General features: G+C 39.2%; 1 protein-coding gene and 1 long non-coding RNA gene across 14 annotated transcripts in view; one reads left to right on the forward strand and one right to left on the reverse strand.

Moving 5' to 3' along the window:
* The window catches only part of dmd (dystrophin), a 1,684,732-nt gene that overhangs the window by 291,859 nt on the left and 1,368,250 nt on the right, over nt 1–24,623 (forward strand). Inside the window, exon 1 of one of the 13 annotated variants that reach the window (XM_008107347.3) lies at nt 1,724–2,889. The exons of the other annotated variants lie outside the window; for them this stretch is intronic. Within the exon in view, the coding sequence (XP_008105554.2) occupies nt 2,862–2,889 (28 nt within the window). The 5' untranslated portion in view covers nt 1,724–2,861. Of the gene's footprint in view, nt 1–1,723; nt 2,890–24,623 lie in introns of those variants that run through there. 13 annotated transcript variants of the gene reach the window in all.
* The window catches only part of LOC103278342 (uncharacterized), a 48,388-nt gene continuing 32,680 nt past the window's right edge, over nt 8,916–24,623 (reverse strand). Inside the window, exon 3 of the long non-coding RNA XR_010004958.1 lies at nt 8,916–10,079. This is a non-coding gene — a long non-coding RNA (uncharacterized LOC103278342). The remainder of the gene's footprint in view (nt 10,080–24,623) is intronic.

The following is a 24,623-nucleotide window of genomic DNA, read 5'->3' on the forward strand; positions in this document are numbered from 1 at the left end:
GAAATAATGAAAGGGAAAAGGGGTAGGGCTGCCTGTCAGTCACAGTGGCATTATTGAATTCACTATTGCCAATTACTGTCAGGCTCCATAGAGGAATAATTTATATGGAAAAAAAAAGTATGATGTGTACAGCATGGAAAAAGAAGCCAGTAAGGGTTTTCTGCTTTCCTGTTCTTGTTGTTTAATTCAAACAAGTAGCAGGAGACACACTTGTATGGAACTGTGTGAATCTATTTGTTTTTGTTTCTTTGGCATTGGATTTAATGATGGATTTAAGGTGAAATGAAACAATGTCTTTTTCTATCCTCTCTGTGAAATCAGTGCAGTAGATAGTACTATATTCTGGGATTTTTGATGGAGCCATATTGTCATGAATGTGGTATAATTTGTATTGATCACACAATTGCTAATTATGCTCTGGTTCATTCCTTTGCCTCTCGCTAAGGCATTGCAGGTTACAAATTTTTCCTAGCATTGGTAATCTCACTCATTCCCAGAATTAAGTCATGCCTCAGAACTGCCCTTCCAGTCATCTTTTCAACTGTACTATGCACAGGGGAAAAGATCACACAGTATTTCACTTTATCACAGTGCAATGTGACTTTTTTATTGGCTTTAATGCAAAAATAATTTTTCCAGGAAGAAAAAACAATCTAATTTGTGACTCCAATTGAAGATTTCTTGAATCTGATTTTGCATCCCATCTGAGAGCAAATCAATACAAATTCCTACCCCTTCAATTTACATTGCCCCATTAATACAGATTGACTTTGGGAGAGGATTTGAGAATGCTGAGCCAATGTCAAGGTTCCATTGCATGATTGATTATTTTTAAAAAAATAATCTTTACTGAGTATTTTCTAAAAATTTTAAAAACCAACCATTTTGGGGAAAAAAATAATTAGAAATGTATTAAGAGGAAAGAGAGAGAACAAGGGAGAGAAGAAGCAAGCAAGAGAAAAAGAGATGAAGAAAAGAAAAAAAATAAAAGAAATAAAAAAGCATTTTTTAAAAAAAGAAATAATACCAATCTGAAGACATTTTGATATTTGTCCACTTCCATGGAGTTCAGGCATAGTCCTCGAATCCATCCCACAAAGAAGAAAATTCCACAAACACTTCTTCCCATCCACTTGGCAGAAAACAATAAAATATAATAATACCAAATTAAATAACTAACAGTTCATTGCCCTACTATGGCACCCAACAGGAGTGGCCTAATACAATTGACTCAGTTTGCCTAATGGCAGATCTGGCACTGATTCAGTTCTTGCAGAGCTGTCCTTAGGTAATTTTTTAGAGTAGGCAATCTGAATTTTGCCCCCCCCCCCTGAATTTTGGGCAGCAGGGAGGGGAGAGGAGGGGTCTGCAAAGCACTGAGGAACGAGAAGGAATGCGTTTCTCGGCATGCACTTCTCTGGTCTGCAAAGCACCGAGGAACGGCTTCCTTCTCGGCAGGAAGGTATTCTCGAAGCTTTGCAGACCAGAGAAGCAGCGCCCGTTTCTCTGGTCTGCAAAGCGCCGAGAAACGCCTTCCTGGCGAGAAGGAAGCAATCAATTAGAAGGCCTGCGCACACGCACAGGCCCATCGCCCAAAAAGCATGGTCGATGGGCCTGTGCACGTGCACAGGCCTTCCAATCGACCGCGCGGACACGGAAGGCCCACCCATCTGCACAGTCAATTGCCTGGTGCCGTGCAAAGCAATTGCTTCAGCCTGGTGCCGCGCGGAGTGGCCTAGGTGGACCAGGACCCCTGCCGCATGCGGGGCGCCTCGATGGTGCCCCCGGTAATAATGCGTCACAGGCGAGTGCCTAATTGGCCTCGCCGGTGGACCGCCTCTGATTTCTTGTAACTAATGCTAAATGGGAAGGCAGTGTCAATATGCTGTGGCAATTACGCTTCTGATCTGTTCAAAATACATTAACTAGTTTGGAAATCTGCAACTCCATCAGGTTTGCTTACATTGTTTGAATCTGTTATACTGAGATTCATTTCAACAGTTGGGACAGTGAGTTTTGAACTGAACATTTTTACTGAGTATTGCAATTAGATTAGATAAGTACCGAATCCCCTTTGAACTCTGGCACTCACTTGATACAGCTATGTGAAAGGTGGGGAGCCTGAAGCTGAAACAAAATAAAATACAAATATAATAGCAACATATACAATAAATGACCAGAAGAATGAAATTCAAATTAGTGTGTTCTAGATGCAAATAGATTGGAACCCATAGAGTATTGCAAAATGTTGACACCCCACCCACTACATACAAAGGCTTCTCATCTTCAAGTTAAACACAAGCTGTTCTTTGGAGCAAGCTGAGGCATTTACAAGAGAAACAGTGCTGTCTGCACTGTGGAGTTGTTTTGAATGATATTGGGAAGGCTGCGGCACATCACATAAATTCATTAAACATGCCATCTTGTAAACAGAGCCTTATATGTAGAGTTCATCAGCTGCCCTATTATGGGAAGCCAACTTGCTTTGAGGGAAGCATGTGCTATTGCTTCTGCGCAAATCCTGGAATTTGAAACATCTCGGGGCCTCAACAGAACCCTGGCATCAGTTACTTTGTTAGCTTTGGGGAAGTTTGAATCATGCTTTTTCCCTTAAAGGATCTAGATCTGAGAAACAGCTGATCCACTGTTGAAATTAACTATGGAAACTTAAAAGAGATGAGTGGATTTTAGTTTGAAATGCTGTGATTTGTTGAGTAGTGACCTTCAATCTGTTGCAGGCATCATGATTTTGGATGTATTGCTGTTTTGTTTTTTTTTTTAAAATTACATTGGAGTAGTGGCCCTGGACTCTGAAAAAAATATTTCCTCGGTATTTGCCTTGGATTTCATTTAATGCTTACATGCTGTGGCACGAGGAAGAGCAAGAATGTAAGTACAAGCAATCTGAAATGCTTTATCACTTACTTCACTGTGACATATTTTTGCTGAGGGTATCTGGAAAGCTCTTTAACTCTATGCATTTTGAAGGATTTTCTTTTGGTAATATAAAGATAGGGTATCAGAAGGCAAGAAATAGTGCCTGTCTTTACTTTTTGCTTAAATTGCTACATTTAAATAGAGCGTCATGGAAATAAAGCACTACTGTGTGAAAAAGATTGCACACGGCAATTCTTTCTTCTGATATTTAGAAGAACTTCTTGGGCAAGGGAACAAAGTGACTATTTTTATTAATCTGAAGGCAACTGAAAGAACTAATCATCAGATTGAATTATAATGACAAATGTTTTGAATCAAGATCATTGTAAGTATAAGGCGGGTGAGGTATTTTTGTTATTAAAGAGTTAAGGTTAATATATTTCTGTTTCAGACTGCAAAAGACGCAATTGATGATTATAGTGTTCCCTCACTACTTCGCGGTTCACTTTTCGCAGATTTGCTGTTTCGCCGTTTTTCAATAAACTCTAAAAGACTATTATAAATCATAAAAATTTACAATTTACAGCCTAAGGAAGGGAGGAAGGAGAAGCCAAAAGGAGAGAAAAGGAGCCCAAGCGGCAACAGAAGGAGAAGGAGGCGATTTATCAACACACAATTGGTTGATAAAAACTTAAAATAGTATATAACCACTAAAATAATGTATAAATATTAAAATAAATATAGTGTCCCTACTTCGCGGATTTTCACTTATTGCGGGTGGTCCTGTAACCTAACCCCAGGAATAGGTGAGGGAACACTGTATATAAATATAAACTCAATATCTTTTCCATATTCAGTTGTGAAAAACATTGTGTGAAAGCACAAGTGTTCTGGATTTAAGATTATATTTTTAAACACTCTCTCTTTTCTAAAGATTAGATCTACAAGATCCACAAACACCTAGACAGACTTAAACTATTGAAATCTCTTTCAGCTGTTCAGTGCTTAGCCAGGCTGGCAACAAAATGTATTTTAAAAAGCTTGGGGAGGTGCAGGATATATTTGGACTGGGCTCAGCATGGTGGCTCACAACAATTCTAGCAAACTTGTTTGAAGCCTTCATGCAGCTTTTCCTTAAATGGCTATCTTTTATTTTTTGTTACTCAAATGCTTCAGTGTAGCTTGTTCACAAGTAGTTTCCTGTGTGTAATACTCAGTGCCACACAATCTGGAAAACACAACCTATCATTCATGGTTTTAGATAACTGAGCTGAAATGATTTTGGCCTGAAGATGATGTCTCCTCTCTTATATGTATGTTGTTTCTGTCAGATTGCATGGAATGATGCTGCAGTGCACATGCTTGCACGTACAAAGCTGTCCACAAGAAGCAATATGTGAAGCTCAAGGGAAGAAAGGTTCTGGTGTCCTGAATGTCATATGACCTCATCACATGGACTTTTTGTTCTGTTCTCGGATGGGGCTAGCATGGGGGGAAGCCAGGTGATGGGGAAGGAGGCGATGCAGGGTATGCATTGTCCCCTGCTGCCCCACAGATTTACCACACTGCCTGACAAATTCCTCTGCTGTTGCCTGCGTTAGGGGCCTCAATGTGATGTGGCCCTTAGTGATTTCTCTAGGCACAGCTGTTTTACCTCACTCAGTGATAGAAGATGAAGAAAGCCACATGATTCAAATGTGGCTTCATGTTTTGTTGTGAATGTTGAGTTGATTATGTGGTTGATGGGTAAAAGGTATGCTTTGCACCATAGGCAAACAGTATATAGTAGTTAAGTTAGTGATCCAATTCCTTTTGAGAAATTGGTAGACTGCTTTTAGAGTGGTGTAACCAGTTCTTTTCATGTCTTGAAACTAAATTTGTAATTACTTCATAAAGATTTTACATGTTTGTACAGAATAACTTTCATTATATACGTATATTTTACGGGGCAGTTGCTCTGCTTCACTGGTAAAATTTGTTTATGTAAGATGGAGTACAGACTGAGTATTCCTTATCTGAAATGCTTGGAACCAGAATTGTTTTGTGTTTTTTTTTTTTTTTTGGAATATCGTTATTTGTATAATGTATTTTGGGAGTGGGACTTAAGTCTAAACATAACATTCATATATGTTTCATATGCACTTGCTTCACATACATTGAAGATAATTTTATATAATATTTTTTAAGAATTGTGTACATGAAAGAAAGTTTGTGCACATTTAACAATCAGAAAGCAAAGGTTTCACTGTCTCTGGGCATCCCCTGGGCAATGTCCTTGCAGACGGCCAATTCTCTCACACCAGAAGCAACTCAGGTTACTCCTGACACGGAAAAAAAAGGCTTATCTACACATACACTAAAATCATGGGCCAGTTCAAAGTAGAAATACTCTGAGTTGGTTCTGTGGATGCTACACTTTTGGTGACCATCCCATTGTGGCATTGGGTGGAGTCCAGACCATACAGTAGGGCCAAAAACAGATTTGGAAGGAAGATTATTATCTTCCTTTTGCTGTTCCTATTGCCATTGCCAGATGATCACAGAGCTCCAGGAGAGCTCAGTGCTGCTGCCCGACACAGTTAGTGACTTTGTCAAAGATGCCCACATGACCGCAAAAAGGAAGGAGATCACCCATACTTTTCTCTGGATATGTGGATGCCTTTGCTGATGTGGCCAAAGGCACCCAGTCATGGCCAGGGGCTCTCTCGGGCTCCATGGTCATCTGAGGCAGTGAGGGTGAGCAGTAACACGGGCCCAATCAATCTTTTTTTTTCTGTATTGCTGAGCACAGAGAAAAGGGTTGACAATGCCAGATAAAGTGGACAGTGAATTAATTTCAGATTAAATCTAGTTGTGCTGTTTAAACTCACCCCAAAGTGCAGGGTCGCTTCTAGGTTTCACTCAAATTCCAGGGCATTTCTCAGTTTTGCTTAATGCAACATTATGCCTGGGTTCACCCAGTGTCCCCAGCATTACGTACTGGATGATCTGGTCTAATTCAGAGTATAGGGCTCAGTGTAAACAAGCCTTTGGCCACTCATGTAGACAAATTGAATTCTGGATTATTTTGGAGTTTGGAATTCCAGATAAAGAATGCTTGGTTTTAGAATATTGCCTTTAGAATACTTATCTTTTGTATACATGTTTCAACATTGTTTCTTCTTAAATAGAATTTGATGCCATTTATATAAGCCATAGAATACCAACATTTCATAGAATCATAGAGTTGGAAGAGACCTCATGGGCCATCCAGTCCAACCCCCTGCCAAGAAGCAGGAAATCACATTCAATGCACCCCTGACAGATGGCAATCCAGCCTCTGCTTAAAAGCCGCCAAAGAAGGAGCCTCCACCACACTCCGGGGCAGAGAGTTCCACTGCCGAACAGCCCTCACTGTGAGGAAGTTCTTCCTAATGTTCAGGTGGAATCTCCTTTCATGTAGTTTAAAGCCATGGTTACGCGTCCGAGTCTCCAGGGGAGCTTGTGCCCTCTTCCCTATGACTTCCCCTCACATATTTATACATGTTTATCATGTCTCATCTCAGCCTTCTCTTCTGCAGGCTAAATATGTCCAACTCTTTAAGCCACTCATCATAGGGCTTGTTCTCTAGACCCTTGATCGTTTTAGTCGCTTGAATATCTGTGCCTGAATTTTACTACAAACTCCTTAGAGTAGTGCACAGGCCTTCACACTGTGGTGTTTTTTTTTTTTTTGTTATTTTATATTTAGTCCAAGGCAATTCAAAGCAATGGGTAGGCTTCATTTTTAATAATAATGTCAATTTAGGATTGGTTTTTACCTTAAAATGATTTATTTAGAATAGTTAATCTCCTTTCTTATTTATGTAACTGGCAGAATTCAACTTTGCTTTCAGTAGTTTTTCAAGGAGTTTCTAGAAGAGCAAAAACTGAAAGAAAGAATCAGGCAGTATGAGAAAAATCCTCCAAGTAGGCCATTAGGGACCACTCAATAATGCAAGTTTTGGCACGCAAAGATGCCATTCTGCTATCACCTCTCTGGCCCAAGGATGACTCATGGCCACTTTCCAAGTGTAAGACCACCACACAGAAACTCTAGCAGAATTAACAATTCCATTGTAGCAGCTGCTGAAAACAAGCAAGGTCAATTTGAACTAAAGTAGATTATCCTGGTTGGGATGTTGATAGCTACTAGCTACATATCTAAACCTGGCTATAGCTGTGTTTGATTTTCAGCCTGGGATTAGCTGTTGCTAAAGAGCTATATATACCTAATGCGTTGTCTTGCCAAATGCCACTGATAATACACTAAGGCCAAGAATGATCATGTACATTGTAAAGTAATAAAGAACATTGTTAGTCTATAAATCCCTTCATGCCCTCTAATGTTTCATATATGAAAACTGGGAACTGTATCATTTAAAATCATAATGTTACCAAAGAAGGTAAACCCTATTAAAGAGGAAGAAAATGGATAAGCTAGAAGAGACTGCAGCACTTTGTTTTTAACCTCAGCATACTAGAAGGGCAAGATTCTTTATCATGTTCTCAATTCCCCTTGCCTAATCTACTAAGGCTGCAGCAATTGAAGTAAGCTGAAGAGGAAGGGGGACTGGAAAAGAGGGAAAACTGACATTTAAAAAGAGGCTGAAGAAGTGTGATTACACAGGCTTAATCAGGACTGTGTCTGCCAATTTGGATAATTGGACCCCACATTGCGGTCTGACAGGAACTGATTATAATTCTATTGTGATGGTGGTTTTTAGCTCCACCAATGCCAGTTGACAAGAAATGGTTTTGCCTCTGGTGGACAACATGTTTTAATCCAGCAAAAAAATAAAATAAATTGTGCTATTTGTTTTGTGTTATTGTGATGTCAGTCTGTTAAGTTTTTTGATATTTCATTAAGTAAAGTTTTTATTTTTTTTCCTTTTTTGTATTGTGATTTATTTTTTGTTAGGTTTTTGATATTATTGTTTATGTATCATGTTGTAATTTTGTAATTTGTGTTTTGCACTGTGTTTTTACTTCTTGTAAGCCACCCCAAGTCCTGTTTGGAGAGGGGGCAGGATATAAATATAGATTATGATTATTATAAGATCTACCTTCTTGAGATACCCTTCCAATATGAGTTGAACAACTACAAAATGCAGCTACCACCAACTTCAGCAACCATTGCAAAGGGATATAATGATTAATGATACTAAAGCTAATTAGAAATTAAGAAGACTTAGAAAAGTAATATTTTTTCTTACAGAGGTAACCCACAGCCTAGCTTTCTTTAGTGTCAAAGCCAGAGCTAAACTATGTCTAAAATGTATATATGAAAACAATAGGAATCTGTTTCACTGTGGGCATATCTACACAGTCAATATAACCCAAAGTAGGCAGAATTATCCGTGTGGTGTCCACATGATACTTTGGCCGTTCTCATCCTCAACATGGGACGAGACATGTCCCCACATTAGCCAAAGTCAGGTATGCTCTTGCAAACATCATCAAAAGTACCCAGCTCTTTGGAGCCTCATGCCACTGTGACAACAGCAGCAGGACACGAAGGGAAGGATTTGCCCCCACTGGATGATCAGAATCCTGTCCCACCACTTGAGTGGATGTAGACAGTGAAGATAGGCCTGGATCTGTTGTGGAGTACTATATAGGAACTTAAGGGCTCTTCCACACAGCCATGTAACCCAGAATATCAAGGCAGAAAATCCCACAATATATGCTTTGAACTGGGTAATCTGAGTCCACACTGCCATATATTCCAGTTCAAAGCAGATCATGTGAAATTTTATTCAGCTGTGTGGAAGGGGCCTTACATTCATACTTTCCCCAAATTAGCCCTTGTGGAGGTACATGTTAATATTTAGTCTGTCTTTCCTTTTGGATTAAATGTTTTAATTCAGACAAAACATAAAGGTTGTGGAGAGGTTACCTTGAGATTCTCTCATAGGGACCTTCTGAGAGGGAGAAATTATTGTAAACCACCTTCAGTCCCACCTTGAGAAAAAAGTGGAATAAAAATCCAATAAATAAATAAATAGCATTTAGGGATATCTGATGAACAGAACATCAAGTTTATTGCCAATGACATGCAAAGGCTTGGAATTCTTTTAAGTATTATTTTAGGCAGTACAGGGAGTACCCAAGTTACAAACAAGATAGGTTCTGTAGGCTTGTTCTTAAATTGAATTAGTTCGTAAATCATAAAAGGTACATTTTTTCAGTGTAACTCCAGTCAAATCCATCCATCCATCCGTCTATCTTTTAGCTTTGGATAGCTTAGGGAAGGATTAATTCCTCCCCCACCCCATGGTGTTTGTTTTGCTGTCTGTGCCCCTGTTCAAAAGATTTTACCTCAATTTCTATGCCTGTGATAATTTGATTTTGAAAAGAATGGTTTGTTGTGAAAGCAAGGATTGGTGATAAAGCTTCCAGTAAGACACCTTTTCCACATGATAACTCTTTCAGGGATGAATTTCCCTTCCTAGGGATAGATTTCTCTCACTTCCTGTTGTCTCACCATCGTTCTTAACAATGAGTTGTTTATAAGTTGGATATTTGTAAGTCAGGGACTGCCTGTATATGAAACGACTCAACAGACTTTCAGCATGCAAGTTCTTTTTTATCATAGGTCTTTGCTTTGTTTATTATTGTTTTGTTTTCTTGGTTTGTCTCCGAGTTAGCGAGTCCTGTGTTCAACAACTACACTATGTTGGCTCGTAATGAGACTTACTTCTTCATACACCCACATAAGGTGTGTGCACGTTTGTGTGCATGTGTGTACAGATACACATACACATTGCTTCACGATTGTGTTTAGAATAGAATTGGCTAGGGAAAATTAATGCTTTACAGGACTTCACATTAATGGAACTGAAAGAATATGAGGATAGTCCAAATTTGATATTTTTTTTAATTTCCTCTTCAATTTAGTAGCACACACTGATCAAACTGTTGGGGGGGCATCAGTTACCAGATGCAGTGTTGCTATTTCAGATATACAGGCTAAGCAAGTTGTAGCCAATCAAAAGCACAATGAGAAGGAATAATGATGACCTTGGTTTATTTTTGCTCAGTACATTCAGGTTTTGATTGGTTTCTGAACAAGGCAACACTTTTCTCTTCCAGAAAGCATTGCCATAGTCCTTGAAGGCTTCACAATCTTGTTATCAGAGAAGCTAGTTTGCATTGAAGCATTTTCTTGTGAAGGTCATGGGCTGCAGTGTGGGGAAAAAAAGAAAAAGTTCCTTATTGAATCAAACTAAGTATAACATTTTCATGAGAACATTTCTGCACAGAGACCTATTAGCCTGTTGACCTGCCTAGAATACTACTGATGATAAAAAAAAGCCTTCTACTGAACTGTAAAAAGTTTTTTTTGTTTGTTTTTGTTCATTCGACCCTTTTATTTGATGTTCTTCTGCTGGTGTATGTTGTATCATTCAGAACAACAATGCCTTTGAAGAACTTTTAATATCATACACACACACACACACACACACACACACACAATAGAGTCTCACTTATCCAACATTCACTTATCCAACGTTCTGGATTATCCAACGCATTTTTGTAGTCAATGTTTTCAATATATCGTGATATTTTGGTGCTAAATTCATAAATATAGTAATTACTACGTAGCATTACTGCCTATTGAACTACTTTTTCTGTAAAATTTGTTGTATAACATGATGTTTTGGTGCTCAATTTGTAAAATCATAACCTAATTTGATGTTTAATAGGCTTCTCCTTAATCTCTCCTTGTTATCCAACATATTCGCTTATCCAACGTTCTGCTGGCCCGTTTATGTTGGATAAGTGAGACTCTACTGTGTGTGTGTGTGTGTGTGTGTGTGTGTGTGTATCTGCTATATATAGTATAGAAAATCCTGTGGGAGGATAGAAAGGGAAATGATTACACTATTGTTATTCAGAACATATGGTTTTTGTGTTTTCAGTTGTGAGATACTAATTCCCAGGGCTCTGTAAAAGAAAGTGATACTGGGTGTCCATTTTCCCATTGAAAAGGTTGATGAGAACAAACCTCCTGCACACAAAGAATCCTGACACTCGTATCATGCTGGGATAAAGGATAAATATTGGGCTGCAAATACATCCAGGCACACACCAGTATCCTAACCTACCAGAAAACATCTGAATTAAAAAAAAAAGAAAAATCCCTTAAATCTTACAAACATTTGGAAGTACTGGCTCAAAGCACAATGGTTTTGAAATTGTATTTGGAAATTGTTTTCATTTTTAGTTTGCAGTAACTGGAAGAAGGCATTAAAACAGGAGTTGGAACTAGGGGTGTGCAAAAATCTGGATTAAATCGGAATTCGGATCTGGACATACGAATTTGGACATACAAAGGTGGGTTTCGAGGCATGCAGAAAAGGTGTGTGTGTGGGGGGGGATTTAGAATTTGAATCACTTACCCATTTTTTTTTTGAAATGTTCTGTAATGTTCGGATGTCTCCCAAAGTCAGTTTAATTTTAACAACCATTAAGCAGCTTTGGTAAAGCCAAGGGAACTTTTAAAATCTCATTTTTTGGCCACATTTTTGCTGGCAATACCAGAAGGAAGATGGTGGGCATAGCCAATCACAGCCATCTTAACTGTATTTTGGGAAGGCCAGGCCCCCAGTGGTATAGATTGCAAAAGGCCCTGCTGTGAACTACCTTTCCCAGGATGCAAAACTGCTGACTAGCCAAATGAGTTGGCTTAGAATCTCTGTTTGAAGTTGGTCTACATATAAAATAAATTGATTGAATCTGCCAAGAGGTCTAAAGTAAGCATAGCAACTATTGCAAAGCCAAGAGAACAAACTGCTTTAAAAAATACTTTTACTTTGGCCCGATTGCCATGAGGAAGGCACTGTGGGGAGCAGCCAGCCAGCAGTTTAGACTCAGTAATGATAAAATAAAGCAGGCATGGGCAAACCTTTGGACTACAACTGGGCAAACTTTTAGACTACAACTCCCACAATTCCTAACAGGGAATTGTAGTGAAAACACCTGGTGAGCCCCCTTCCCTTCTCCCTCTCCACACCCACCCCTCCCCCTTCCCTGTTGAGAACTTAATCCTTTTTTTCTCAGAATGGAAAAGGAAAAAGTATGGTAACTATGGTTATGTATATATAATAATAATGGTGATGAAATTAAATTTGAAAAACACCTGGAGGGCCAAGTTTGCCCATGCCTGAAATAAAATGGTTGAATCTGCAAAAAGAATTAAAAGTAAGTAATAGTATAAATCTGTGCTAAGCTAAAATTATGTGGTTAATTGTGTATCATATAGTCAGACTTTCAAGGGGATTGGGGGGGATAATTGATTAGCTCTAAGCCAATATCGATGCTGGGCTGTAAAAAAAGTATGACCTATATCAGGCATGGGCAAACTTTTGCTCTCCAGGTGTTTTGGACTTCAACTCCGGCTGGCTGTTAGAAATTGTGGGAGTTGAAATCCAAAATACCTGGAGGGTCAGAGTTTGCCCATGTCTGACCTATATGGATGTGTCTTGAGGGTCCCCTCCAGCTCAATAGGGGAAGCAAATGGATGTCAGGAGAGTTTGGATGGTGCCTTTCTGCCCAGAAGGAGGGGGTCAGTCTAGATGTCCCTTGATGGTGTCTGTACTATGATTTCTGTTCTCTACCAATTTAACACAGTTTGTGCCACATACACAAAGTTTCTGGAGTAGGACAACTACTTTCAAAGTAAAGACCACATAATGAAACAGGAAATAACACTTTCAAACCAGGAACACATTTTTTTTATTTTCATGGCCGGAATTACTGAGTTGCTGTGAGTCTTTCGGACTGTATGGCCATGTTCCAGAAGCTTTCTCTCCTGATATTTCAACTACATCTGTGGCAAGCATCCTCAGAGGTTGTGAGGTATGCTGGAAAGTAGGAAAAGGAGGTTTATATATCTGTGTATGGTCCAGGATGGGAGAAAGAACTCTTGTCTGTTGGAGGCAGGTGTGGATGTTGTAATTGTCCACATGCTTGTGGATTTTAATGGCTTCTCTGTGTAGCCTGATGTGGTAGTTATTAAAGCGGACCAACATTTCTGTGCTCTCAAATAATATGCTGTGTCCATTTCATGTTCCTTGATAGACTTTGATCATGATGACTATGATCTGTGATCATGATGATCTGTGACTACAGATCATGATATGAATAAACATAACAGTTTAAATAATAAATGTAAGGCCTTCTCATGGACCACCCTGAGAATTTCAGGGGAGGGGCTAAAGCCCCTCGAGCCCCCCCCCCCAGCTACATGCCTGCTTTCCACCATTTTTTGCAATGAAAAACCTGTAATCATTATCTGAGACTCAACGTTTCAAAGTGGGGAGATATGAAATACCGGAAACCATAACATCCACAACAGGAGTCAAAAAGCTTAAAAGCTCCTGTGGAAATGGTTTCTGTTGTCATAGAACATGGCTAAAAACCCCATCAAGTAGATATTAATCGATCAATGCTTTTTCACTGAAAATCAATGGAAAGTGTTTTTAAAGAGTTTGTACATTTCTAAAATATCAAAGCATGAACATTCACATCTTTTGCCCAAATTTAATGTGACATAGGAATAATTGACAATCTGGTTAGAAAACTGCTCAAATCATGTGACACAGATAGAATGACAGTCTAAATGACCTAGTAAGACTCATTTCTGCTTCTATGAATAGCTGTGCTTTGGGGATTTAAACAGGAAATATCATTTTTAGCTTAGCTATTTCACTCTCCCCTTTCTGCTTTTTTAGTTAACTGAATATGTGACATCTAGCAAGGATTTTATAAAATGATTAGCCATTACAAAAAAATAAACATATCACTTCAGCTGCAGTTTGAGATATAGTGCTTGAAACAACTCATTCTTCTTTTTAGGGATCTAATCGAGACAGAATATTTGGATTTAGATAATTTTAGGTTTGCCTGCTAACAACCTCACTTGTTGGGTCCCTAGTGAAACAGTTATACATATTTGTTCTATCAAGTTCCATTTATCTCAATCAAGTCTGTATTTCAAAGCATTTGATGAAGCTTTGTCTGTAAAACACATAGTGTTTGCTGATTACTGTGCCATTAGAGAACAAGGTAGAGGAATGAGATTTTTTTTCCTCCCAGCTCAACAGGTATCTTTTTGAAGACATACTGTCCAAGGAAGCAACTTTATTAAAATGAAAATGTATGGTTACTTTGAGTGTGGGCAAAGTTGTAGTTGTAATGTCACACGTATCCTTCAAGACTGCCTCTGTGGCCCCCGATTATTTCAAACTCCAAAATTGCCTTATTTTAATTTTCCCCATATAGTGAATTGGTTTACCTGGAATTGCATTCTATGTATCTGCAATGTTTCATATCAAGAAACAGCCATTTGTTTTTCAAAATTTAAAATGGACTTTCACTCTTCCTTTCTAATTTGAGTAGGGTTTTTTTGTTGTTATTATTTTTGGGGTGCAACACACTTTTGCTACTGGGACAAGCCTCTCAAGGGTTCCAAGGGCACGGAAGTACTTCTTTGGCTACAGTCCTGACTCTATTTGTCATAGACCGTTAATGACAGCCCATTTCATGAGAGAAGCTAAAATCAATCTTTAAAATATATATTATGAAGGCTACATGTGGGAATGTTGTCCACTTCTCACCTATACAATACACTGATATCAGAAATGTGTTCTGTGAATCTGTTCTGTGAATCACAATTCCATCAGAAATGTATTATGTAAATCACAAATCTGGATGCATTCATATTAGGTTTCATGTATCCAAACCCTCCAAAAATGATACTTCAGAAATGTGTAAATTAAGTTACACATTGATTCACTATTGAACAATTATTTCATACAGTTTACTTTGGCTGGGACTAAACAACAGGTTCCACCCATTGTGTTGCCATGGGTAAATCTGTTAAAATATGAAATATTGTAATCTACCACTGTAACAAGTTGTTATTCCTTTTGAAGAGGTAAGGTATTAACTGACAGAAGAGCTGAGTCAAAATGGGAAAAATGGGAAAAATCAGAGTACTGTCATCAAAAATAATCAAGAAATTATTCAATTGTCCTCACATTTCTAGTAGTAACTTCAGATGGACATCCAAATACAGTAAATACAGACAAAGTTGCACAGAAAATATGAGTCTAAGAGTTCCAGACAGAAACACATTTCACTATTCCACTCTGCAATGCTAGAAATTTAGAGACAGAAGAAAACTTTAATGGGAGGGGGCAGAATTCCTTTTTGGAGGATAATTGTGCCTCCTTGACTAAAGTCCAGCCTGAGACTAGCATAGACCATTAATGTCAGTCTATTTCATAAGAGAAGCTAAAATGAACCTTTAAAAATATATCATTAATGCCACATGTAAATGTGTTCAGTTAAGTAAGCATTTAAGAAGAAATGTTTGAACCAATTTCTTTTAAGTTTTTTTAAATGAGTATAGTAAAGAAAGCAAAGAATCAGTAGGAAAATTCATGTTATGTTGTTAAAAATTATGCACTTGTCAAAAAGGTAACTACTAGTGTTCCCTGGGAGTTGTCGGCAAATTAATTTCTCAAAAATCAACACTTCTAAAGATTACAAAGTAAGAAATTTACTTTAAAAATTCAAAGAGAATTGTTCTTTTCATAATGGCATGTCATGTTCAGAAGCTATAATGTTGAAGATGTTATGTTTTCATTAACATGCTGAATGACACTAATCTATTATATTATTTTACTACCTGTGCTCGGCCACGCGTTGCTGTGGCGTTGTCTGGTGGTGTTGGTGAGAAATGGTTGAGGTAGTGGTGGTATTGAATGTCTGTTGTATGGTTGTCTTTATGTTTAGTATGCATTTGGTTGCTTGTGTACTGTGAAAGTGGTGAGGATAGAGGGGGTCTATGTCCCTGTGTAGTATTGTATAGTATTTATACGTTGTCCATGTGTTGTGAATGCTTGGATTGTGTCCTGCTGCATAGTAGAAAGGGTTGGGCTGGATGGCCCTTAGTGGTCTCTCCAAACTCTTGTACCTGTCCCCTGGGCTGAGTAGGTTGCTAGGAGACCAAGTGGGCAGAGCTTAGCCTTGTAACTGGCAGCAATTGGATAAAAACAATTATTCCTCTCCTTCTAATTAGGACTTTATTTTTCTTTTCTTTTTGTTGTATCAACCTAGAACCGTGGATGATGGGTTGTATTGTCAAATTTCGAGGTTGGGGGGCTTATAGTTTTGTTGTTTTGTCCGCTGCCCTGATGCCGTCACTCTTTTATATATATAGATTATGACACAGCAAACAAGATAGATATGCTGGATTTCGTATCACAAAATCACAAGTCGAACACTTCCCAAGTGTCTAGGACTGTGTGATGTATTTACGGATGATGTGTGCAGATCCCAGTAGGGTGGCCTTTTGCAGTTAGCAGATCGTGATTTTGTCAATGTCTATTGTTTCCAAATGCCAGCTGAGATCTTTTGGCACAGCACCCCGTGTGCCCATCACCACCGGGACCACCTGCACTGGTTTCTGCCAGAGTCTTTGAAGTTCAATCTTGAGGTCCTGATAGCGGCTGAGTTTTTCCTGTTGTTTTTCATCAATACGACTGTCACCTGGGATGGCGACATCAATGATCCAAACCTTTTTCTTTTCCACAACTGTGATGTCTGGTGTGCTGTGTTCAAGAACTTTGTCAGTCAGGATTCGGAAGTCCCACAGTATCTTTGCATGCTCATTTTCCAATACTTTTGCAGGTTTGTGATCCCACCAGTTCTTTACTGCTGGGAGTTGGATCATTTGGGCCACATGGTTGTGCCTCTGTTCGTAGTCTGTGCAATTTTCTTACAGCAGCTGAGGATATGATCAATGGTTTTGTCGGTTTCCTTGCACAGTCTGCATTTTGGGTCATCAGCTGATTTTTCGATCTTGGCCTTAATTGCATTTGTTCTGATTACTCCTGGGCTGCAAGGATCAGGCCTTCTGTCTCCGTCTTCAGGGTCCCATTTGTGAGCCAGAGCCAGGTCTTCTCCTTATAAGCTTTTCCTTCAATTTTGTCAAGGAACTTTCCATGCAATGTTTTGTTATGCCAGCTGTCAGCTCTAGTTTGTAGTGCGGTTTTCTTGTACTGGTTTTTTGTCTGCTGTGATTTGAGGAGTTTCTGATTTTTGACGTCAAAGCAGGTTCTTCACTTTGCTTTACATATTCTGCCAGGGCATGTTCTTCTTCTTTGACTGCTTGTTTTACTTGTAAGAATCCTCTGCCCCCTGATCTTCTAAGCAGATATAACCGGTCAACATCACTGCGAGGGTGCAGTGAATGATGAATGGTCATGAGTTTTCTTGTTTTTCTGTCCAAATTGTCCAGTTCCACCTGTGTCCAATTTATAATGCCAGCAGTATATCTTATGACAAGTATGGCCCAGGTATTTATGGCCTTGATGGTGTTGCCTCCATTGAACTTGCTTTTGAGAATTTTTCTGACCCTTTGTGTGTATTCTTTGCTGACCACAGTTTTTACACGTTCATGCTTGATGTTGTCCAGCTGTAGTATGCCCAGATATTTATAGGCCTTTGGCTGGTGACACTTTATTGTTTGGCCATTAGGCATATTTATGCCCTCACTTTCAATGATTTTTCCTTTCTTCAATGTCACTGTCAAACATTTGTCCAAACCAAACTCCATTCTGATATCAGTGCTAAAAATTCGGACAGTGTTGGTCAGAGACTGGATTTCAGTTTCTGTTTTCCCATACAGCTTCAGGTCATCCATGTATATCAGATGCGAAATTTTGTGAGATTTCTTAGATGTTTGATAGCCGAGATTTGTTTTTTGTAAGATTGTTGACAGAGGGATCATGGCAATAATGAAAAGCAGAGGGGACAATGAATCTCCCTGGAAAATTCCTCTTCTGATGTTGACAAGTCCATAGCTTTCATTTCCAACAAACAGTTCAGTTTTCCAGTGCTCCATCATGTTTTCAATGAAGGTGCCAACGTTTTTACAAATCCCAATGGCATCCAGGCACTTGATGATCCAGCTGTGTGGGAGTGAGTCAAAGGCCTTTTTGTAATCAATCCACGTCATGTGAAGATTAGCTTTTCGGCACTTTCAGTTCTCCAGAATCATTTTGTCAATCAATAAGTGGTCTTTTGTGACCCTGCTTTTCCATTTGTTGCCTTTCTGTTCATCTGGCAAGATGTTTTTTTTCTTTAAGATAATCTTGAACTTTGTCAGCTATCATGCCAGTCAGTAGTAGTCAGACACGTTATTGGCCTGTAGTTTCCTGGTGCTGCTCCTTTTGCTGGATCCTTTTGTATCAGGTAAGTCCTTCCAGTTGTTTGCCATTCACTGATACTTCCTTTCTGCAGCATCTCATTGAACTGTTGGGCCATTTTTCCATGTAAACTAATCAGATGTTTGAGCCAAAATCCATGAAGTTGATCACTACCAGGCGATGTCCAGTTCTTGACTTTTTGCACTCGTTTGCTGATCATTTCAGTTGTTATTTCCATCTGTTCCATTTTGTTCTGTGAGAATTTTCCTTCAAATTCCTTTATCCACCCAGCGTTTTTGTTGTAGTTCTTATTATTTTCCCAAAGTTCTTTCCAGAACTTTGTTGTTGCAGTTTTCTCTGTCTTTATGGTTACTGTGTCTGTTGTTTGGTTCAGACTCTGGTAGAACCGTCTTTGGTCTGATTGAAACAGTTGATTTTGTCTGTACTGGATGATTCTGGCTTCATATCTTTCAATTTTTCTGGCTGTTGCTGTAATTTGTTCTTTCACGATTTCCAAAGTTTCTTCAATTTTTCTGGTGTTCAGCCAGTACTTTCAGATCAGGTATTGCTTGATTTTGTCATTCTTCAGTTTCTTCTCTTTCATATTTTTCAGGTTACTTGCATCTGATCTGAGTTTCTTGATTTTCAACTCTAGCCTGACCTTCCACTTTGGTTTCCCAGTTGATTTTCTTTGGGGCTGCCTTGGTTATAGGAGCCCTAGCTCATCTGTTACAATCACTGCTGCACTGTAGGCAAACTGGTTTGTTTGTTCAATTGATGTTATTTGGACAGTGGAGAGTACTGTATTTACTAGGCTTGCTCAAATAATTCGTTTTCCCCGTTAACCGTTATTAATTCGTTATTTTCGTTTGTTTTGAAGCAATTTTGAAGCATTGGTTGTCCACACGTCTGATATCGCGGTTTCGAATCGCGAGAGGCCGTTTTTCGTTATGTCGTCGTTTTCTTCGTTAGGAAAAAAAAGCTTTTGCAAATCACCCAAACCATTCAGGCCCTTTCCTTTTGCCCCTCAGCAAAAGGGGCGTCACGGGCTCAGCCAATGGGAGGGGGCGAGGGGGAAGGAGGCCGAGGAGGAGGAGGAAGACGGAGGGGGGAAATGGCCGCCGCCGCCGCCGCCTCGCCTCAGCTCAGGCCTGGTGTCTCTCTGAGGCGGGAAGGCGGCGGATGGAGCCGAGACCGAGAGAGACAGAGAGGGGCCCGGCGGTGAGGTTTTGACGTCTGTGCGAAGCTAGGCAAGTGGGGTTTATATATCTGTGGAAGGTCCAGGGTGGGAGAAAGAACTCTTGTCTGTGGGAGGCAAGTGTGAATGTTGCAATTGGTCACCTTGATTAGCATTGAATAGCCTTGCAGCTTCAAAGCCTGGCTGCTTCCTACCTGGGGGAATCCTTTGTTGGTAGGTATTAGCTGGCCCTGATTGTTTCCTGTCTGGAATTCCCATTTTCTGGGTGTTGTTCTTTTACTGTCCTGATTTTAGCTTTTCTGTAGCTAAAAATGCATATAAAATTGATTCTATAGGGAGGATAAATGATTGGATTTCAACTCCTACAGCTTGGCTTTCTCTGCCAATAATGGTACCCATCTTGGATATTGTAAGGGATTTTTTTTTTATTATTATTATTATTATTATTATTATTATTATTATTATTATTAGACCTTGCTCCCAGGAAGGTGCCTTCGCTGTGGCTCCCAACTTATCTATCTATCTACCTTTCCACATATTCTCCACATTGTGTGTATGTGTATGTATATTATATATACATGAGCCCCGATGGCGAAGTGTGTTAAAGCACTGAGCTGCTGAACTTGCAGACCGAAAGGTCCCAGGTTCAAATCCCGGGAGCAGAGTGAGTGCCCGCTGTTAGCTCCAGCTTCTGCCAACCTAGCAGCTTGAATACATGCCAATGTGAGTAGATCAATAGGTACCGCTCTGGCGGGAAGGTAATGGCACTCCATGTAGTCATGCCGGCCACATGACCTTGGAGGTGTCTATGGACAACACTGGCTCTTGGGCTTAGAAATGGAGATGAGCACCAACCCCCAGAGTCAGACATGACTGAACTTAACGTCAAGGGATACCTTTACCTTTACCTATACACACACACACACACACACACACACACATATTATGCAGGGACTATATACACAGTATATATCACACACACACCAATTTAACAAAGTTTCAGCCACAAAAACAAAGTTTCTGAAGTAGAACAATGACTTTCACAGTAAAGACAACCCAATTTAACAGGAAATAAGACTTTCAAACCAGGAACAGATTTCTGCAATTATTAAAAAATGTTTTTTTATAAAAGCTATGAAAATTCGCCAAAAATCAGAGGATAAGGGAAACGTTCCAAATTTTGGTGAGCTATCAGTGTTAAATGTGTTCTACCACTGTACCAAGTTTGAAGAAGATCACTCAAAAAATGAGGGTGGGAGAGTCCTGTAAAGTCCTCTCCCTCTGTGCTGTTTTTGGGAATTGCGCATGCGCGTCCGCCATTAACGAATTAATTTAGAAAATAACGAATTTTCGTTAATTTCGAAATTTTTGGGGGGCCAAATTCGGAAATACCATCAGAAACGAAAAGCTGCCCCCCTCTAGTTTTGAAACGAGTTTAGAATCAAATTTTTCGTGGATCGATCAAGCCTAGTATTTACATCTTTCATGAGAGGCGCCAGGTGTCTCTTGGGCACTGTTTTTAGAGTTGGGAGCCGCTTTCTTATTGCATTTGCTGCAGCATGAGCCATGATCTTATCCTTGAGCTCTTGTTGTATTGCTGTCAAGGTTCCTGGTGGTTCAACAGGTGTTTCTAGTGCTGGTTCTTCAAATTCTTGCAAAAGTACCACACATTCTTCTGGTTCAATCTGTTCCACCATTCCAAGTGTTGCTGGAGTCTCTGCTGCTGTCTGTGCTGTGGTTGGTTTGCAGATTTTCTGGATTTCTTCAAGTTCAACTTCACTGAACACTTTGTTTCTGATTATGAATCTTCGTTGGTCAGCCAGTCAGGGTTCGGTTATCTGTGAGTCAGGGTACTCTTGTTTCCATAGCTGATGCATCCTTTTTTGGTAGCCATGCTTTTGAGGTTCAGAGTTGTAATAACATTTCATAATTGTGTGGTTTCCTGGCATTGTATATTTCTGCTGCTTCTGTGACTGTTCATTTGTATTTTGATTCTGTAGCCCACTTGTCGATGGATGTCCAGAATCAGCAGCATCCACCGTGGTCCTTTTTATCCTGGGCGATGACCGAGCCAATATAGACTTCGTTTTGGTTTGATTCTCCATAATGCTAATGGGTTAGGTGCTCTTAGTTCTGCTCTTCAGCTGAGGCCTCTCTGGCTTGGTTGGACCTGCTGGTGGTTACACTACCGCCAGCACAGCCCTCAATCATCATTGGAGCAGTTAAGCCCCCCCCCCCCACATTATTATTATTATTATTATTATTATTATTATTATTATTATTACTACTACTACTACTACTATTATATTATTTACTCATACCCCGCTTTATCTCCCAAAGGGGACTGAAAGTGGCATTTCCTCTATCTCTTCAACTTTTACCAAATTTGTAATTCCAGTCTAAGAGCATAAGCATGTAAAATAAAACAACTAGCTCAGGTAAAGTCCCCAAAGGTAAATAAAACCTTTTTGAACTAGAAACCTCATTTCTTTCAAAATGAAATGTATCATGTGAAGGGGAAAAAATGTGGAAAGATAATGTTTCTGGGTGAAATATTGGGTGAAATAGATTGATCTGCACCTAATATCCTCCAGGTATCAGATGCTCTCCAAACTTGGAAGCTAGGCATATCAATGCTGTAGGCTATATATTTCAGACAACGAAACTTGCAAAACCACTACTGAGTTTTTCCTTACTAAAAAAAAAGTTATTAAACTGATGACTTCAGTTTATAGGTTAACAGGTTACTTCATGGAATGTACAAACACATTCAGATTGATCTAGAACACATTTTCATGGCATATGGCTGCATCTGTAACCGCCTTGACTAGGACTCCAGGAAACTCGGGTATGAATCTCTGCTCAGGCAGGTAACTCACTGTGTCACCTTGGGCAGGTCACACTTTTTCAGCCTTAAAGGAAGGCACTGGCAAACCTCCTCTGAACAATTCTTGCCAGAAGAAACCTATGACAGGGTTACCATAACTAAAAGTTAACCTGAAGTCTCAATAACCACAAAAATTACATGTTAATGGCTGCAAATTAATTTCAGGTCAGGCTTTCCTATTTGACATAATTATAGGGTGGAAACTGTAGTCCTCCAAGTGATGTTGACATATAACTGCCAGTATAGAATTGCAGGACCATAGAGTTGGAAAGACCTCATAGGCCATTCCATTTCAGCAGATGTCCGATCTCTTTTTGAAGACACTCATCATCTCTCCAAGCAATTTGTTCCACTGATAAATTGCTTTTCCTGTCAAGATGTTCCTTTTAATGTTTTTAAAAAATCTACCCTCTGTAGCTTAAAATCATTAGGCATTGTCCTACCCTCTAAGGCAGACATTAAACTTGCGCCTTTCCTTTTGTGATGGCCATTTAGAGATTTTAAGGAGTGCAATCATGCCACCTCTTAGACTTCAGGTACAAAATGTGTGACACTGTCTCGTATCTTCGTCTATGCTGAGCACAAATTTAATGGGAAAGGAGTAAAGGAGATGAAAGAGAGAAATATCTACAAGTTCACAAATTAAAGCAGTGCAGGGAAATGTAATTTTAACTTTGTTTCATTAATTCAGTTAATGTACCAAACTGACAAAGATAGTTTTATAACAGTGTTAGAATGAGCAAAGCTGTGCATTCTATATAAAATAGAAGTGTTCAGGAATAAACTACTGCATTTATATTTTATGTAAAAAGACTCCCATAACATTTTACATTAGGCACAGTGTGAATGAGCTTTGAAACACCTTTCCTTGGTCATATATATTCCAGCTTCAACCTCAGTCTTATCACTTCTAGTTAGGGAAATAAATGGCCTTTATTGTAGATTATATGTGTGAAGTGACAATGTAGAAGCAGGTACTTCTTCATGGAAAGGATCCAATAATTCTTTTGTGGGATTTGCACAACTTTCAAAAGTTGTTGGGAACGAAGGGATACTTTTTCTAGCCTATTGCCAGCAGTGAATATTGACAGCTGAAAGATTAAGTGGGATACCCAGTAGCCAGGAGGCTTCAGTCTTGATTAATGATTTCCATGAATGTCGGAAAGTGAAAGAGTGTTATATCTTTCTGACCTAACCTCAAAAGGTGCTGAACTTAATTTTGGAAGATAGGGCTTAGTAAGTGATACCTTGACTTAAGATTGAGCTCTCAACTCAAAACACTCTTATCTCAAAAGAATTTTCACTTTGAAACACATTGAAATGCTATTAATTGATTTCGGCCCCCTGAACCCCTCTCCCCATTTTTGTTATGTGTTTTTAAATAAGAAAATATACTTTATAAATAACAAATAATGTATAAATGCATATTTACATGGAACTATAACATGGAGCACAAGGCATGGAGGCTGCTCTCTTAAAGTCCTAAAGCCCTGTACTCTCACACTAGTGCTCCCTCTTGCACTAGCACTCCATCTCATGCTAGCTCATAACTCAAACATTGCTCTTATGTCAGAGCAAATGACAGGCTGAGTGACAGCTCTTAGTTCAAAACACTTTTATGTTGGAATGCTCTTAAGTTTAGGTTCCACTGTATTTTGAACAGGTCTTTAAGATTCAATATGAAACCTATAAAAGAGTATCTGCTCCAGTGAAACTTAAAAAAGACCATATGCTATAAGCTATTGGGTGACTTTCCTGTGCTGTCCATCTCCTTAATCCTTCAAAATCCCTCCTGTCTTTTCTTTTGTTTCTTTATCTTCAAAATGGACTGAGATTGGTAAGGTTTCCAGAAATAGAATGTTTTCAAATAAAGGACTCTCTAAAGAAGAGCATATAATGATCCTAAGCATTTTTGGCCCCTGACTGTAATTGACTCAGATTTTAATTTCCAAGGTCCTACTGCATAGCTACACTCAGATGTGGAAAATATGTTTAAAGTACAATATGCAATACAATGCTAGGATGGAAATGCAATTAAAACAATATTTGAACATGGTTCTTAAACAGTTTTCTTGAGTGTAAGAATGATAAGGATACTCATACATAGGCAAGCATCTTTGCAGTTTAGAACTTATTCTGTATTTAAAATGCACAGTTTTCTGTAGACCAGGGGATCTCAGACTGTACTCTGCTGTATTCTTGGGGCTCTGTGGATAATAATTAGAGGCTCCATGGCACCATTCTGTTTTTCTCCTTCTGAGAAATGCAGGGAAATTAAAGTTTTGGGATGTAGGAAACAACAGCAGCAGCATCCTCTGGGGACACAGACCCTTTCCCTCCTCCCTCATTGCCTGGCCTCTTTTCCTTGCTGTGCAGACACTTTTACCCCTCCCTTGCTGCTCAGGCTCTTTTTCTTGCT

The sequence above is a fragment of the Anolis carolinensis genome, chromosome 3 (genome assembly GCF_035594765.1).
Source record: "Anolis carolinensis isolate JA03-04 chromosome 3, rAnoCar3.1.pri, whole genome shotgun sequence".
Lineage (NCBI taxonomy): Eukaryota > Metazoa > Chordata > Lepidosauria > Squamata > Dactyloidae > Anolis > Anolis carolinensis.